Here is an 18,522-nt window from a genome sequence, read left to right as displayed (position 1 = left end):
GGACATCATCAAAGTTAGAAGGAGAGGACATGGTACAAAAGGAAGCAGTGCCTGTAGATGGTGGGAGAACAGAAAGGCTGAAGGAGGTAAGGAGATATGTAATTTGAGATCCTTAGTTCGAGTAGGAGGAAGCACATGTTGTATAGCTTATTTGGGGCTTGACAGGAAGAGGAGCAATGACTATAGTACCATATTAGGTATAGCACAGGAGGAGGCCATTCAGCCCATTGTGGTTGTGCTGGCTCTTTGAAAGAGCTATCCAGTTAGTCCCATTCCCCTGCTCTTTCCCTACAGTTCTATAAATGTTTTCCCTTCAAGTATTTATCCAATTCCCTTTTGAAAGTTACTATTGAATCTGCTTCCACCACCCATTTAGGCAGTTCATTCCAGATCATTACGACTCACTGCGTAAAAAAAAATGTTTCCTCATCTCACTTCTGGTTCTTTTGCCAATTACCTTAAATCTGTGTCCTCTGGTCACTGACCCTTCTGCCAGTGGGAACAGTTTCTCCTTTTTTACTGTATCAAAACCGTTCATGATTTTGAACACCTCTATCAAATCTCGCCTTAATCTTCTCTGTTCTAAGGAGAACAACCCCAGCTTCTCCAGTCTCTCCACATAACTGAAGTCCCTCATCCCTGGTACCATTCTAGTAAATCTCTTCTGCACCCTCTCTAAGGACTTATCATCCTTTCCAAAGTGTGGTGCCCAGAATTGAACACAATATTCACGTTGAAGCCTAACCAATGTTTTATAAAGGTTTGGCATAATTTCCTTGCTTTTGTACTCTATGCCTCTATTAACAAAGCCAGAATCTGTCTCAACTTGTCCTGCCACCTTCAAAGATTTGTGTATGTGCACCCCCAGGTCTCTCTGTTCCTACACCCCCTTTAACATTGCATCATTTAGTTTATATTGCCTCTCCTTATTCTTCCTACCAAAATATATAACTTCACACTTCTCTGTATTAAATTTCATTTGCCATGTGTCTACCCATTTCACCAATCAGCCTATGTCCTCTTGAAGTCTGTTACTATCCCCCACATTATTTACTACATTTCTGAGTTTTGTGTCATCTGCAAACTTTGAAATTATACCCTCTATACCCAAGTCCAGGTCATTAATATGTATCAAAAGTAGTAGTAGTAAGATAAAGTAGAGAAAGGTTGCGATGGAAAGAGAGATTGAAACTACAAGCCTCAGTTTGAGTTGAGTGTTCTGATGTGACACTTTCATTTCTCAGCCAACGATCTCTGTAGCCTTGTCCTCAAGTACAAGTCCCTCCACAACCTTGCCACTTCTTACCATTGCTGCCACTTCCAGTGATGCGTGCCAGCGGTACACTCTGCTCCTCTTAATCTGGCCTCCTTTGTATCCCTCCTCTCTCCACTCCACCTTCAGTTGTAGAGCCTCTAGCTGTCTCAGCCCCTCACTCCAGTGCACTTTTTTCCTAAACTCTTCCGCCTTGCTAACTTCAAAAGCATCCTTAAACCTTTGGTGCCTTCAATCACCTCCCCTAACCCTTCCACCTTTGCTCGATGTATTTTCTCCTCAGTGAAGTGCTTTGGGACATTTTGTCATGTTAAGATGCTATGTAAACGCACGTTATTGATGATGTCATTGCTATTGCCCAAGTGCAAATTCATGTCACTGACGATTTATAGGCAGCTTTGGGCCATGAACGCAAACTCTCTGCAAACTGGGATTTGACTGCCCACAAGCTCATTTCATTTAAGATTCTTACAGTTGCCAAAGAGTAGACTCTCAACTCATCACACTTTGACTTTGAATTAGAGCCCAGGCACTGGAGGAGAGAGGGCAGTCTTCCACCCTGAGGGAGGGTGAAGTAGCTGTATTAATTAGAGATAACATAATGGCAGTGGAAAAAAGGGACATAACTGACAGAAGGATAGAAGCAGAATCCATATGGATTGAAATAAAAGACAAGAAGGGATCAATCAGCTTGTAGGGGTATACAACAGAGCACCTTATAGTGGAAAGGAGGTGGAGGAAGAAATATGTAAGGAAATGTGTGAAATGAGTAAAGGTCATAGAATAATAATCATGGGAGATTTTAACTATCCCCAAATAAACTGGCAAGAAGAGGTAGGTAAAGGGGTACAGGGAATGGAGATTATACAATGTGTGCAGGACTCCTTTCTTACCCAGTATGTAAAAAGCCCAACAAGAGAGGAAGCACTGCTGGATCTAGTAATGGGAAATGAACCAGAACTGATAAGAGAAGTAAGCGTAGGGGAACATCTAGGCAATAGTGATCACAACATAATAAGGTTTAAGATAAAGATTGAGAAGGACATAAGTAAGTTGAAGACCAAAGTAAGAAATTGGAAAAAAAGCTGATTTTCAGGTGATGAGAATGGAACTAGGGAAAATAAACTGGAAAAATGTACTCATAAACAAAGAAATAGAACAGCAGTGGGAAACATTTAAAATGGTGATCAATAGAGTCCAGGAGAAATATATCCCACTAAAAGCAAGAATAAACTAGCTAGTAATGATACACTATGGATGAATAAAGAAATAAGGGCAAAATTGAAACTAAAGAAAAAGGCATACGCTAAGTACATAGACAACAAAGGAGAGGATGTCAAAAGGAAATACGAAGAGGTTAGGAAAGAAGTTTAAAAAACAATTAGGAAAGCAAAGAGAAACTATGAAATTAAATTATCAAGGAATATAAAAATAAATAGGAAAGTATTCTATGGCCACATAAATAAGAAAAGAAAAATCAGGATGGGGTAGGGCCACTAGGGGATACACACGATAAACTCAGAGGTAATGACAGCGAAATGGCAGAAATATTAAATTATTTTGCCTCAGTATTTACCAGGGAGACTAACATGGTGGGCATGACGTTAGAAGACGAGATCAAAAAAGATATAAAGACATTTAAGATAGGAAGGGAGGAGATAATTGATAAACTAATCAAACTCAGAGAGGATAAAACTCTCAGTCCAGATGGATTGCATCAGGGCATATTAAAAGAAGATAGGGAAGAGATAGCAGAGGCACTATTACATACATATAAAAATTCATTAGAAAGGGGAATAGTGCCAGAGGACTGTCGGACAGCTAATATGATTGTTATATTTAAAAAGGGAGATAGAACCAGTCCAGGGAACTATAGACCAATTAGCTTAATGTCGGTGGTAGGAAAGATAATGGAATCCTTACTCAAAGATGTAATAGAAATACATCTAAAAACCGAAAATATAATAAAGAATAGTCAGCACGGATTTCAAAAGGGAAGGTCATACTTCACCAACCTGATTGAATTCTTTGATGAAGTAACCAAAAGGGTAGACAAGGCTAATGCAGTAGATGTAACATATTTGGATTTTCAAACAGCCTTCAATAAGGTACTGCGTAGTGGACTCATGATTAAGGTCAGAGCATGTGGAGTCGGGACAAGTAGCAGAATGGATAGCAAGCTGGCTACAAAACTAGAAAACAGAGAGTAGGAGATAAAGGTAGTTACTCAAACTGGCAAAAAGTAGGAAGTGGTGTTCCACAAAGATCGGTGCTGGGGCTATTGTTGTTCACCATTTAGATAAACCTATTTGGAATTGGAAGTACAGTTTCAAAATTTGCGGAGGACATCAAATTGGCGGGTATAGTTAATACCGAGGAGGGCTGCGACAAAATACAGGAAGACATTAATAAATTTTCAGAACGAGCGTGTAATTGGCAAATTCACTTCAATATAGATCAGTGTGAGGAATTACATTTTAATAGGAAGAATAAGGAGGCCACAGGCTGCTTGGATAATCAGAGTCTTAATGGGGTAGAGGAGCAGAGGGATCTGGGGGTATAGATACACAAATCACTAAAAGTAGCGATGCAAGTTAATAAGCCCATTAGAAAAAGCAAACCAAGCACTGGGGTTCATTTCTAGAGGGATAGAATTGAAAAGCAGAGAAGTAATGTTAAATTTGTATGGAACCTTGGTTAGACCACACTTGGAATACTGTGAACAGTTCTGGTCTCCATATTATAAAAAGGATATACAGGCATTGGAGAAGGTGGCAAAAAAGATTTACTAGGATGATACCAGAATTGAGAGTTCTTATCTTATAGGTGATCTCATTGAAACATATACGATTCCGAGGGAGCTTGACAGGGTAGATGCTGAGAGGTTGTTTCCCCTGGCTGGAGTGTCTAGAAATAGAGGACATCGTCGCAGGATAGGGGGTCGGCCATTTAAGACTGAAATGTGGAGGAATTTCTTCACTCAGAGGGTTGTGAAACTTTGGAATTCTCTACCCCACAGGGCTGTGGATGCTGAGTCATTAAGACTATTTAAGGCTGAGATAGACAGATTTTTGGACTCTAGGGGAATCAAGGGATATGGGGATCGGGCGGAAAGTGGAGTTGAGGTCGAAGATCAGCCATGATCTTATTGATGTGGAGATGCCGGTGATGGACTGGGGTTGACAATTGTAAACAATTTTACAACACCAAGTTATAGTCCAGCAATTTTATTTTAAATTCACAAGCTTTCGGAGGCTACCTCCTTCCTCAGGTGAACGATGTGAAAATGAAATCCTCGAAATGAAATCGCATTTATAATTCACAGAACAATGCTTGGTGATTACAGACAGTTTTTTCAACTGCCCGTTGCCAAGGCAATCAGTGTGCAGACAGACAGGTGTTACCTGTCTGTAATCACCAAGCATTGTTCTGTGAATTATAAATGCGATTTCATTTCGAGGATTTCATTTTCACATCGTTCACCTGAGGAAGGAGGTAGCCTCCGAAAGCTTGTGAATTTAAAATAAAATTGCTGGACTATAACTTGGTGTTGTAAAATTGTTTACAATGATCTTATTGAATAGCGGAGCAGGCTCGAGGGCCATATGGCCTGCTCCTGCTCCTATTTCTTAGGTATAACCTCTCATAAGAACATATCGGGAAAGATTGAGCAGACTGGAGCTCTTTTTCTCTAGAAAAGAGAAGACTGAGGGGTGACCTGATCGAGGTCTTTAAGATTATGGAAAGGTTTAAAAGGGTAGACGTGGAGAAGGTGTTTCCACTTGGAGGGGAGACCAGAACTATGGGCCATAAATATAAGACAGTCACTAATAAATCCAATAGGGAATTCGGGAGAAACCTCTTTACCCAGAGAGTGGTAAGAATGTAAACTTGCTACCACAAGGAGTAGTTGAGACGACTCGCATAGATGCATTTAAGGGGAAGCTAGATACACATATGAGGGAGAAAGGAATAGAAGGATATGCTGATAGGGTTAGATGAAGTAGAGAGGGAGGAAGCTCGTGTAGAGCATAAACACTGGCATAGACCAGTTGGGCTGAATGGCCTGTTCCTGTGCTGTACATTCTGTGTAATTCTATGTAACCTATTGCACCACCCAACCACATACTGACTAATTGACTAGCGGGCTACAGTAGGGTTAGAATTCCTGTACATAGAAATTTGCAGATGGACTGTGAGACACAGTTTATATTTCCACAAGTGTGTACGACTCCCTTCCCCTGATCTTCAGGAAATGAGTTGTGGTCAGCTGGAAACCGAGGCCTCAAAGACATAAAGTCTGCCGACGTTCACTGTCAAGGCTTGTATGTGAATGATGATGAATGAAATTGGATTAATATAGCGCCGTTCATGACCTCAGGACGTCCCAAAGCATTTTACAGCCAATGAAGTACTTTTAAAGTGTAGTCTCTGTGGTAATGCAGGAAACACGGCAGCCAATTTGCGCACAGCAAGGTTCCACAAACGGCAATGTGTTAATGAACAGATAATCTGTTATAGTGATGTTGGTTGAAGAGCAAATATTGGCCTGGGCACTGGGAAGTACTCCCTTGCTCTTCTTTGAATAGTGCCATGGGATCTTTTACGTCAACCTGAGAGGCCTCGGTTTAATGTCTCATTCGAAAGACAGCACCTCCGACAGTGCAGCAATCCCTCGGTATTGCACTGGAGCCCAGACCTTCTGACTCAGAGATGAGAGTGTGGTCAAGGTATTGGTGAATACCCAGTTCCTGTTGAACCAAGCCCTAGTACAGAGTGGATACTTCAAATAGAGGAGGGGGAGGGTATAAATTGGTGAGGAAAAGGAAAGATAAAGGAACTAAAAGCTATTTTTTTATTCCTGTAGGTCGTTGTGGCTCCATCTCTGTAAGCAACTTGGTAGCCAATGTTGGCTCCAACTACAATGTGACCTGCTCCTTTTGCAGAGCGGGTGCTGCTGATCAGGTACAATGGGAATACGGTGGGACCCTACTGCCTAACAGCCACTACACTAAGGTCAACTCCAATGTTAGCTTGGTGACACTGGTTAACCTTCGCCTAACCAGCAGGAAAGGCAGAAATCTGACGTGTATGTCTGAAGAGGAGTCTTACACTGCTTTAATCCAGACCGGATGTAAGTATCATGACATGAAGGGATTGGGAAATTGCAATAAGTGGCGTTTGGTGCATTTCCTATAGTCCAACGAATTTATTTTTTATTTGCAGTGTTTATTCGCTCTTCTTCCCTCCCCGTGTTCATTTCTTTGGGCACCTACCAATTAGTGTACCTTTTGACCAGTCCAGGGCGTTTCCACAAAAAAAAATCTGCGTGCTTGGGCGAAATGTCTCTGATTGGGGCTCAGTTTGTACACGAGCAATGGGGAGCAGGCCGTTTTGTTAAGAGGCAGCAATCGAAAATGAGACATTCGTTTTCCAGTTTTCAATTACCACTCCAATACGAGCCAGTGTCCCCCAAATTCTATGTCCTCTCAGTAGCTACTAGGGTAAATCCTGCATTGTGATAGCAAAAAGAAAACGCATCCAAGGGAAAGGATTTAAAACAAACAAATTGATTTCAAAGTAAGTCCACTAGCAGAATTCGATAAGGTGGGGCACTCGGGGCGTGAAAATGCACAATGTATTTTGCAACCAGCAACCTGTCCTAAATGTTTAGAAGATGGATTTCAGATATCTGTGTTTCTGTAGATCCTCCAGATGTCCCTCGAGATGTGAAGTGTGTAACCCAGAACTTTGTTAAACTCGTCTGTTCATGGAACCCAGGAAGAGACACAAATATTGAAACATCCTACAGCAGCTGCCAAGAGTGAGTTCTCTACCCTTACATGGACTCGCATTATTGCTGTGCCATAATATTTAAAAAAATCAAAGATGATTATTTTTAGTCAGCAGACTATTCGACCATAGAATGCAACACAACTGACTCCAGTGCTTCTCCGATGTCTACAGACATGTACTTTCCAGCAGGACTGACCGCGTAGTGAGCAGTAGTAGGGTACCCCTGGCCGGTTTCCTCCTTTCCCACTTCATCTCCCTTGCACTCGGGCACTGAGGCCATTTGTAGCTGATCGTCAACTCAGCACAGACCAGGAATCAGACCTGGGATCCTGTGTTCTCTGTGGCCTAATGCTGCAATGGATGGTGCCGTTATCCACTGAGCTTGTAATTATCATTTTAACAAGTATCAGAAAAAAAGGTCTTGTTTTGATGTAGCAAAATATTATTAACCAGGTCTTTTTATCCCCTTGTAATTACAAATATAATTTTATTTTTTACTTGTCGGGATGCAGGCAAGATTGGCAAAGCCGTGTTTATTGTCCATCCCCTGTTGCCCTGAAAAGGTGGTGGTGGGACTTCTTGAGCAATTGTTTACAACCGAATGGCTTGCTAACCTACTTCTGAGCCCATTAAGAGTCAAGAGTCAGATGCAGACCGGACCCGGTGGGAGTAGCAGGTTCCCTTCCCTTCAGAACACGAGTGAACCTTTTAGGGTTTTTATAACAGTCCGACAGCTTTGAGCGTCATTTTTTCCCCCTAGTGTCAGCCCGCAAATTACCAGATTTATCAAACTCAGTTTCAAAACTTGACATAGTGGGATTTGAACTTGTGACATGAGAGTTACCCCGGCTGATTCACACCAGTTTTCTTTGATTTCTGCTTCCCCTAAGGCGGAGCTAAAATTGGAAGGTAGCTGCACTGAGAATTCGCCTGACCGTACTTTCCTATCACTGGCACAGAGTGTTCATAATATCATAGTAGATACAGCAGAGGAGGAGACCGTTCGGCCAATTGAGCCTGTGCCGGCTCTTTGAAAGACCTATCCAATTAGTCCCACTCCCCTGCTCTTTCCCCATAGCCCTGTAATTTTTTTCCCTTCAAGTATTTATCCAATTCCCTTTTGAAAGTTACTATTGAATCTGTTTCCACCACCCTTTCAGGCAGTGCATTCCAGATCAGAACTCGCTGCATCAAAAAATGTTTCCTCATGTCGCCTCTGGCTCTTTTGCCGATCACCTTAAATCTGTGTCTCTGGTTAGGGAAAAGTTTCTCCTTATTTACTCTGTCAAAACCCTTCATGATTTTGAACACCTCTATCAAATCTCCCTTAATCTTCTCTGTTCTAAGGAGGACAACTCCAGCTTCTCCAGTCTCTCCACTTAGAATCATAGAAAGGTTACAACACGGAAGGAGGCCATTCAGCCCATCGAGTCCGTGCCGGCTCTATGCTAGAGCAATCCAACTAGTCCCACTCCCCTGCCCTATCCCTGTAGCCCTGAAAATTTTTTCCTTTCAAGTACTTATCCAGTTCCTTTTTGAAAGCCATGATTGAATCTGCCTCCACCACCCCCTCTGGCAGTGCATTCCAGATCCTAACCACTCACTGTGTTAAAAAGTTTTTCCTCATATCACCTTTGGTTCTTTTGCCAATCACCTTAAATCTATGTCCTCTGGTTCTTGACCCTTCCGCCAATGGGAACAGTTTCTCTCTATCTACTCTGTCTGGACCCTTCATGATTTTGAACACCTCTATCAAATCTCCTCTCAATCTTCTCTGTTCCAAGGAGAACAACCCCAGCTTCTCCACTCTATCCATGTAACCAAAGTCCCTCATCCCTGGAATCATTCTAGTAAATCTCTTCTGCTCCTTATCTAAGGCCTTCTCATCTTTCCTGAAGTGTGGTGCCCAGAATTGGACACATCAACATCCTGGGGGTCACCATTGACCAGAAACTTAACTGGACCAGCCATATAAATACCGTGGCTACCAAGAGCAGGTCAGAGACTGGGTATTCTGCAGCGAGTGACTCACCTCCTGACTTCTCAAAGCCTTTCCACCATTTACAAGGCACAAGTCAGGAGTGTGATGGAATACTGTCCACTTGCTTGGATGAGTGCAGCTCCAACAACACTCAAGAAGCTTGACACCATCCAGGACAAAGCAGCCCGCTTGATTGGCACCCCATCCACCTCCCTAAACATTCACTCCCTTCACCACCGGCGCACTGTGGCTGCAGTGTGTACCATCCACAGGATGCACTGCAGCAACTCGCCACGGCTTCTTCGACAGCACCTCCCAAACCCGTGACCTCTACCACCTAGAAGGACAAGAGCAGCAGGCACATGGGAACAACACCACCGACACGTTCCCCTCCAGGTCACACACCATCCCGACTTGGAAATATATCGCCGTTCCTTTATCGTCACTGGGTCAAAATCCTGGAACTCCCTACCTAACAGCACTGTGAGAGAACCTTCACCACCCGGACTGCAGCGGTTCAAGAAGGTGGCTCACCACCACCTTCTTGAGGGCAATTAGGGATGGGCAATAAATGCAGGCCTTGCCAGCGATGCCCACATCCCATGAACGAATATAAAAAAAAATATTCCAGCAGTTGTGATTGAACCAGTGTTTTATAAAGGTTCATCTATGCCTCTATTTATAAAGCCCAGGATCCCGTATGCTTTTTTAACTGCTTTCTCAACCTGCCCTGCCACTGTCAACGATTTGTGCACATATACCTCCGGATCTTTTTGCTCCTGTACTCTTTTTAGAATTGTGCCCTTTGTTTATATTGCCTCTTCTCATTCTTCCTAATGAAATGTATCACCTCGCATTTTCTGCGTTAAATTTCATCCGCCACATGTCTGCCCATGCCACCAGCCTGTCTATATATTCTTGAAGTCTATCCTCCTCACTGTTCACTACACTTCCAAGTTTTGTGTCATCTGCAAATTTTGAAATATCAGAAAAAGCAATGATCCTCGTACCGACCTCTGGGGATCACCACTGTACACCTCCGTCCAGTCCGATAAACAACCGTTCACCACTACTTTCTGTTTCCTATTACTTAGCCAATACTGGATCCATGCTACTACTGCCCCTTTTATTCCATGTGCTTCAGTCTTGATGACAAGCCTATTATGCAGCACTTTATCAAACGCCTTTTGAAAGTCCATTTACACCACATCAACTGCATTGCCCTCATCTACCCTCTCTGTTACCTCATCAAAAAACTCTATCAAGTTAGTTAAACATGATTTGCCTTTAACAAATCCATGTTGGCTTTCCCTAATCAATGCACACTTGTTCAAGTGACTGCTAATTCTGTCCCAGATTATCGTTTCTAAAAGTTTGCCCACCACTGAGGTTAAACTGACTGGCCTGTAGTTGCTGGGTTTATCCTTTCACCCTTTTTTGAACAAGGGTGTAACATTCGCAATTCTCCAGTCCTCTGGCACCACCCCCGTATCTAAGGATATTTGGAAGATTATGGCGAGTACCTCCGCAATTTCCACCCTTACTTCCCTCAGCAATCTAGGATGCACCCCATCTGGACCGGGTGACTTATCTATCTTTAAGTACAGCTAGCCTTTCTAGTACCTCCCCTTTGTCAATTTTTAGCCCATCCAGTATCTCAACTACATCTTCCTTTACTGAGACTCTGGCAGCATCTTCTTCCTTGGTTAGGTATATTACAGACAAAGTAAAGCTCCCACTACATTCCAGCCTCTGGAAAGTATCAAATGCTGCACCCAGGGTGACCCTTTTGCCATTTCCCACCTTTTTTGGCCAATTTAGTGTGAATTAATGTTCTATAAGGAGCATGTTGTGGGCCCATGCCCACTAGGAACTGGGATAAGGCTGCCTAACCTCATTTCACATAGGGCCCTTACAGGCATCAGACAGAAGAGACCTTCATCCCATCAGTCTGGATTTGAACCCAATTCCCAAAGGTGAAAGGCCAGTATGTAAGTCACTGCTAATTCACAAGGGCTAGCATTTTCAATTTGGACAGCCTCAGGAAGCTGTGGCCATGTGTTCCATCCAGCAGCAGTCTGACCATGTTTGTACAGGAACAGATACAGTAGGCTCGCTATCCTAGTCGACCTTGCAGCTGACCCACAGACGGCACCGAGGTTGGTAAGACCAGTGTGCCGACTGAACTTTTTTCAAATGAGCAAAAAAAAACTAAAGAAAGAACTAAAGATAGCACCTTGTGAGTCTCAAAGTGCCTTAAAACCAATGAATGGCTTTTAAAGTGTAGTCACTGGTGTTAATTAGGGAAACGTGCCAGCCAATTTACGCACAGCCAGGTCCCACATACAACAGTGAGATAAATGATCAGGTAATCTGCTTTTGTCAGTGCTCATTGAGACATCAGTGTTGCCCAGGACACTGAGAACTCCCTGCTCTTCTTCAAATAGTGCTATCTACCTGAACAGGCAGATAGGGCATTGTCATAACTTCTCATTCCAAAGATGAAGCCTTTGACACTGCAGTGCTCCCTCAGTATTGCACTGTCAGCTGAGATTTTCTGCTCAAGTCTTGGAGTGGGACTTGAACCCATGTCTTTCTGACCAGACATTTTAGTTTCCTTCTGGACTAAAATAAGTATCCATTTTTTTCTGTCTTTCTTTCTTTCTTTATTTATTTACTTACTTACTACAGTTGACTGATTTGAACTCCCTGATGGTTTAATGGGTAAGGATATTGTGTGGTGTTGCACTGAGTCAGGAATGTGCCTGGTTTGTGCTGAGTTAACTGATCTCAATCAGGTTAGCAGTAGGGGTGCTACGGTGGGTATCAGCTACCTTTTCTTAGGAGGGGAAAATGATCCAGTGTTCCTGTCCTGATCAAAGTGACCCTCCTGTATGACCATCAGGATGAAGACAGGCTCGGGGTTGACTGTGATGCCCTTCGTATCAATTAGTCTGCTAACGGGCACCATCTGGGCTCCAAAATGACGTAATGCCACTTGGGCGAGGTACCGGATGGCACCAGGTGCCCGTGAAATCATGAATGTGGAAAGGAAGGGAGAAAATTGCACAAGAAAGTTTTTTAAACATCTACAATTGAACAGTTTCTTTTTCTTTCTTTTTAGGTCATCAAACGACTGCAAACAAGTGGGAACTGCTAACTTTGTCGAGCTTGACTTTTTTATCTTTGAGGCTTTAATATTACGGATAAGTGCTGTTAATCACCTGGGCAGAAAGACATCAGAAAGTTTTCGAATGGAGGAAAGTGACTTTGGTAAATAGCAAAAGCACTTGTTTCAGTTTAAACAAAACAATACAGAGCCCTCACTTCAGGTTACGTACATGAATGTAGTTGTAGATTGTAATTTGTTTTGTTTCCTTTCTTAATGACTTAATGGGCATGCACAGTTTACTTTGTATCGAGTGAGTACAAAGGTAGGAATTACAATTGGCACTGTTCTCGCATGAGTGCTTGTAATGGGTTTGAATCAAATTGCTTTTTATGCTATTTCAATATAGGTGTTAACCCGTCCATTTTAAATAGGCCATGCCATTGCTAAAACAGTGCAGAGTACCCTACAGTGTTTTGTTAAAGGTGACTCATTCCTAGGTCAATTGTACGGCTCATCCTCGAGGGTGAAGTTACATATGTGTACATCTGAGTTTCATCATTGTGAAGGATGTAACAGACAGCCCAATAATGCAGGTCATACCCTGCGAAGATTTGTATCTGACAGAACGCTTTCTTTCTAGAGCTTTACTCTGTATCTAACCCGTGCTGTACCTGCCCTGGGAGTGTTTGATGGGACAGTGTAGAGGGAGCTTTACTCTGTATCTAACCCGTGCTGTACCTGCCCTGGGAGTGTTTGATGGGACAGTGTAGAGGGAGCTTTACTCTGTATCTAACCCATGCTGTACCTGCCCTGGGAGTGTTTGATGGGACAGTGTAGAGGGAGCTTTACTCTGTATCTAACCCGTGCTGTACCTGCCCTGGGAGTGTTTGATGGGACAGTGTAGAGGGAGCTTTACTCTGTATGTGACCCATGTTGTACCTGCCCTGGGAGTGTTTGATGGGGCATTGTAGAGGGAGCTTTACTCTGTATTTTAACAGTGCTGTACCTGCCCAAGGAATGTCTGACGGTAACACTGGGTGTCAAAATGGTTAAGGGTTCCATTCCCAGCAGTAACATCCCTCATCTTGAGTGTAAAATCACAATTCAAACTGAAACCTGTAGTTATGTCATGTGTGTGTTTTGTTTTATTGGCCTTACTTAACCATGTAGTTAGCTGGAGACTCTGGAGCTTTTTGCTACTGTTTTGCTCAGTAGATGTGACTTCTTGTGAACCTTACTGTTGATCTGTTTGTATTTCAGTCTTTATGCCTTACACACCAGAACTCCTCAGGGTGTTTAAAGGTCCGTCTGACTTCCAGTTGACTGTGGAGTGGAACGAAGGTGGTGCGATATACGATCTGGATCTAAACATTATCTTCCAAATTCAGGTGCTCCAGACATACAAAATGCAAGAGGTCTGGATGGTAAGTGAAATAATAACACCAGACATGGAGAATTAGTACCTTTATTTAAAAAAAACTTGATGAAGGATTATTGCGGCCAATAATGTAGTTCTGGTCCTGGCCTTTGAGTGCCAGAGGTTTTCAGTTCTCTCCCTTCTTGTCCTGTAAGAGCTGGCCTGTGCTGGACTACGTTTCCACTGGGTGCTGGGAGCTCCGCAGTATCGTGGCCAGACATCTATTCTTCACGTGAGTCTAGAGAGTGAGTGTCCTGAGGCTATTTAACCATGGGCAGATATCCCAGCTGGTCCTGTACTGACCTGATAGCTGCACATGTGCACTTTGCAGGAACTACCAGGAGTGAGAACTTTGATTTTTTTTTTCCCCCCTCCTGTGTAGGAGTGCTGAGGTAAATTGAAGCACTCCAGCTGTTGCATTGATAAAGATCAGCTAACTCAGGACACCGACCCTAGGACCTTCTGGTCTATATAAGAAAGAAGATGAATGAAGAACTTGCATTTATTTAGTACCTTTCACAACCCCAGGACATCCCAAAGCGACCTTCGTTACAGCAATGAAGGACTTTTGAAGTGTAGCTACTGTTGTAATGTTGGAAACGCGACAGCCAATTTGTGCACAGCAAGATCCCACAAACAGCAATGAGATAATGATCAGATAATCTATTTTACTGATGTTGATTGAGGGATAAATATTGGCCAGGACACCAGGAGAACTCCCCTGCTCTTCGAAATAATGCCATGGGATCTTTTACGTCCACCTGAGAGCCTGACGGGGCCTTGGTTTAACGGCACCTCCGACAGTGTAGCACTCCCTCAGTACTGCACTGAAGCGAGTGGTTAGGATCTGGAATGCACTACCCGAGGAGGTGGTGGAGGCAGATTCAATCGTGGCCTTCAAAAGGGAACTGGATAACTACTTGAAAAGAAAAAATTTGCAGGCTACAGGGGGAGTGGATACTAGCTGTATTGCTCTTGCATAGAGCTGGCGCGGACTCGATGGGCTGAATGGCCTCCTTCCATGCTGTAACCTTTCTATGATTCTAAGTGTTAGCCTGGATTATGTGCTCAAATCTCAGAGTAGGGCCCATGACCTTCTGACTCACAGGCGAGAGTGCTACCCACTGAGCCAAGGCAGACACCTGAATATACGGCTGGGTGTGTCGTAACTCACAGATCCCCAACGGCCTTGTGGGTAATTATATTTAAGCTCAAGATGTTGCAGTGAATGGTGATCATTCTAAATGTTTGATTCTTAATAGGGTACTGACACCAATGACCCTGTGCAGGGACTGGTATGAGAAAGGTACATGCTCGGAGGGATGCACAGTCATCATTGCTGGGCTATACTGCTGCCTCCACATCACTCTCTGGTCAAATGAGCAGAGCACCAGTGAAAACATGCTTATATGCATGGCTCGCAATTAAACTTAATCGGGACATTCGGCTCTTTGTTGACATTAAAAAGTGTAAAAACAAAGTTCAATGCCTGGGAATTCTATAAACTTCTGTCTGCCCTGGGTACAGTTATACTGCAACTGGTGCAAAAAGCGAAGCAGCATGAGACTACCTTGGCCAAAATGCCCTGTGCTGTCCGTCTATTGGGCAGCTTCAGTGCTCAGTTGTACTTGTTGATTTTGCAGGGTGATTGGGCCATAAAACAAACCCTTAAAAATGCATATTGCTAGTTAAAAAACCTCTGTGGTTATTAACCAGATTGACCGGCAATAAAATGAAGTTTTAATTCCGAGAAACTGCTTTTGTCGAGGGCTGCTGAGATCAAGTTTTGTTCTCCTGCACTGATTTGAAGGAGCTTCTGCTGAGGGTGGGGAAAGGGAGTTTGTTGTAAGGAAAGGTTTTGTAGTGAGCTTTACACTGTGTATGAATGCAGGGTAGGATAACAGTGGTCAGTTCTCCCCTGGACATGCGTGGAGAGTGAGTGCGTTGTTCCACAGGAGTGTAGGACGCACGGTCAGTTTTCACCTGCACAGGAATGGAAGATGACCCCAATTTCACTGTGTGTAGGCATTTGCATTCCCTCTCTTTTTGAAAACATAGGAACATAAGAAATAGGAGCAGGAGTAGGCCATCTGGCCCCTCGAGCTGATCTTCTACCTTAATACCATTTTCCTGCACCATCCCTACATTTCTTGATGCCTTTAATATCTAGAAATCTATCGATCTCAATGACTGAGCCTCCACAACCTTCTGTGGTAGAGAATTCCAAAGATTCACCACCCTCTGAGTGAAGAAATTTCTCCTCATCTCAGTCCTATAAGGCCTACCCCGATTCTGAGACTGTGACCCCTGGGTCAGGACTCCCCAGCCAGGGGAAACATCCTCCCTGCATCTACCCTGTCGAGCCCTGTAAGAATTTTGTGTGTTTCAATGAGATCACCTCTCATTCTTCTGAACTCTAGAGAATACAGGCCTAGTCTACTCAATCTCTCCTCATTCGACAATCTCGCCATCCCAGGAATCAGCCTGGTGAACCTTCATTGCACAACCTCCATGGCAAGTATATCCTTTCTTAGATAAGGTGACCAAAATTGTACTCAATACTCCAGGTGCAGTCTCACCAAGGCCCTATATAATTGCAGTAAGACATCTTCACTCCTGTGGTCAAATCCTTTTGTAATAAAGGCCTTCCTAATTGCTTGCTGCGCCTACATGTTAGCTTTCAATGACTCATGTACAAGTACACTCAGGTCCCTTTGAACATCAACATTTCCCAATCTCTCACCATTTAAAAAATACTCTGCATTTCTGTTTTTCCTACCAAAGTGGATAATTTCACATTTTTCCACATTATATTCCATCTGCCATGTTCTTGCCCACTCACTTAGCCTGTCTATATCCCCTTGAAGCCTCTTTGCATCCTCCTCAACTCACATTCCCACCTAGTTTTGTGTCATCAGCAAACTTGGAATTATTGCATTTGGTCCCCTCATCCAAATCATTGATATAGATTGTGAATAGCTGGGGCCCAAGCACCGATTCCTGCGGTACCCCACTAATCACAGTCTGCCAACCGGAAAAAGACCCATTTATTCCTACTCTCTGTTTTCTGTCTGTTAACCAATTCTCAATCCGTGCCAGTATATTGCCCCCAATTCCATGTGTTCTAACTTTGTTCACCAACCTCCTGTGTGGGACCTTATCGAAAGCCTTCTGAAAATCCAAATACTCCACATCCACTGGTTCTCCCTTATCTATTCTACTAGTTACATCCTCAAAAAACTCCAATAGGTTTGTCAAACATGATTTCCTTTTCATAAATCCATGTTGATTCTGACAAATCCTATTATTATTTTCTAAGTGTCCAGATATCACATCCTTTCTAATAGATTCTAGCATTTTCCCTACTACTGATGTCAGGCTAACAGGTCTGTAGTTCCCTGTTTTCTCTTTCCCTCTCTTAAATAGTGGGGTTACATTTGCCACCCTCCAATCTGCAGGAACCGTTCCATAATCTATAGAAATTTGGAAGATGACAACCAATGCATCCACTATCTCTATAGCCACCTCTTTCAAATCCCTGGGATGTAGATCATCAGGTCCTTGGGATTTATCGACTTGCAGTCCCACTAATTTCTCTAGTACTATTTTTTTACTAATACTAATTTCTTTCAGTTCCTCATTCTTGCCAGGCCCTTGGTTCTCTAGTATTTCTGGGAGGTTTTTTGAGTCTTCTCCCTTGAAGACAGACACAAAGTATCTGTTTAATTTCTCTGCTGTTTCCTTATTCCCCATTATAAATTCTCCCATCTGTGTCTGTAAGGGACTCACATTTGCCTTTGCCAGTGTTTTCCTTTTTACATACCTATAGAAGCTTTTACAGTCCGTTTTTATGTTTCTCGCTAATTTAATCTCATTCTATTTTCCCTTTCTTGATCAATTTCTTGTTCCTTCTTTGCTGAATTCTAAAATGCTCCCAATCCTCAGGCTTACTGCTTTATCTGGCAACTTTATATGCCTCTTTGATTTAATATTACCTTTAATTTCTCTTGTTAGCCACGGGTGGACCACTTTTCCTGTTGGGTTTTTGTGCCTTAAAGGAATATATATTTGTTGCAAATTATGTATTAATTCTTTAAATGCTAGCCATTGCCTGTCTACCGTGATACGTTTTAATGTAGTTCCCCAATCAACCACAGCCATCTTGCACCTCATACCTTTGTAGTTTCCTTTGTTTAGATTTAAGACCCTAGTTTCGGATTGAACTACATCGCTTTCAAACTTAATGAAGAATTCTATCATATTATGGTCACTCTTCCCTAAGGGCTTCTTTACAACAAGATTATTAATTAACTCTTTCTCATTTCACAAATCTAGATCTAAAATAGCATGCTCACTAGTTGGTCCCTTAACATACTGATCTAGAAAACCATCTCGTATACATTCCAGGAATTCGTCCTCCACAGTATTAGTGCTAATTTGGTTTGCCCAATCTATATGTAGATTAAAGTCTCCCATGATTGCTGTATTACCCTTGTTACATGCACTTCTAATTTCCTGCTTTATACCGTGCCCTACATTACCACTACTGTTTGGTGGCCTATAAACAACTCCCACCAATGTTTTCTGCCCCTTGCTGTTTCTTAGCTCCACCCAAACTGATTCTACATCTTGATCTTCTGAGCCAAGATCCTTTCTCATTATTGTACTGATCTCATCCTTTATTAACAGCGCTACTCCACCTCCTTTTCCTTTTTGCCTGTCCTTCCTAAATGTCGAACACCCTTGAATATTCAGTTCCCAGCCTTGGTCACCCTGCAGCCACGTCTCTGTAATGGCAATTAGATCATACCCATTTACTTCTATTTGTGCCGTCAATTCATCTACCTTGTTGCGAATGCTGCGTGCATTCAGATAAAGTGCCTTTAATTTTGCCTTTTTAACATTTTTTCCTATTTTGACTTTATTTGCTGCTGGCCTTTGTT

The 18,522-nt window shown here is 42.8% G+C and overlaps 1 protein-coding gene across 2 annotated transcripts in view; it reads left to right on the top strand.

The window, feature by feature from the left end:
- Positions 1-18,522, top strand: part of lifra (LIF receptor subunit alpha a) — a 188,791-nt gene that overhangs the window by 126,524 nt on the left and 43,745 nt on the right. For both annotated transcript variants that reach the window (XM_067982383.1, XM_067982384.1), the window contains exons 3-6: positions 6,141-6,407; positions 6,980-7,097; positions 12,175-12,323; positions 13,423-13,586. In XM_067982383.1, coding sequence (XP_067838484.1) covers positions 6,141-6,407; positions 6,980-7,097; positions 12,175-12,323; positions 13,423-13,586 — 698 coding nt within the window. The remainder of the gene's footprint in view (positions 1-6,140; positions 6,408-6,979; positions 7,098-12,174; positions 12,324-13,422; positions 13,587-18,522) is intronic.

Source organism: Heptranchias perlo, chromosome 4, assembly GCF_035084215.1.
Source record: "Heptranchias perlo isolate sHepPer1 chromosome 4, sHepPer1.hap1, whole genome shotgun sequence".
NCBI lineage: Eukaryota > Metazoa > Chordata > Chondrichthyes > Hexanchiformes > Hexanchidae > Heptranchias > Heptranchias perlo.
The sequence above is the reverse complement of the archived record's forward strand: the minus strand, read 5'-3'. Positions and strand labels throughout refer to the sequence as shown.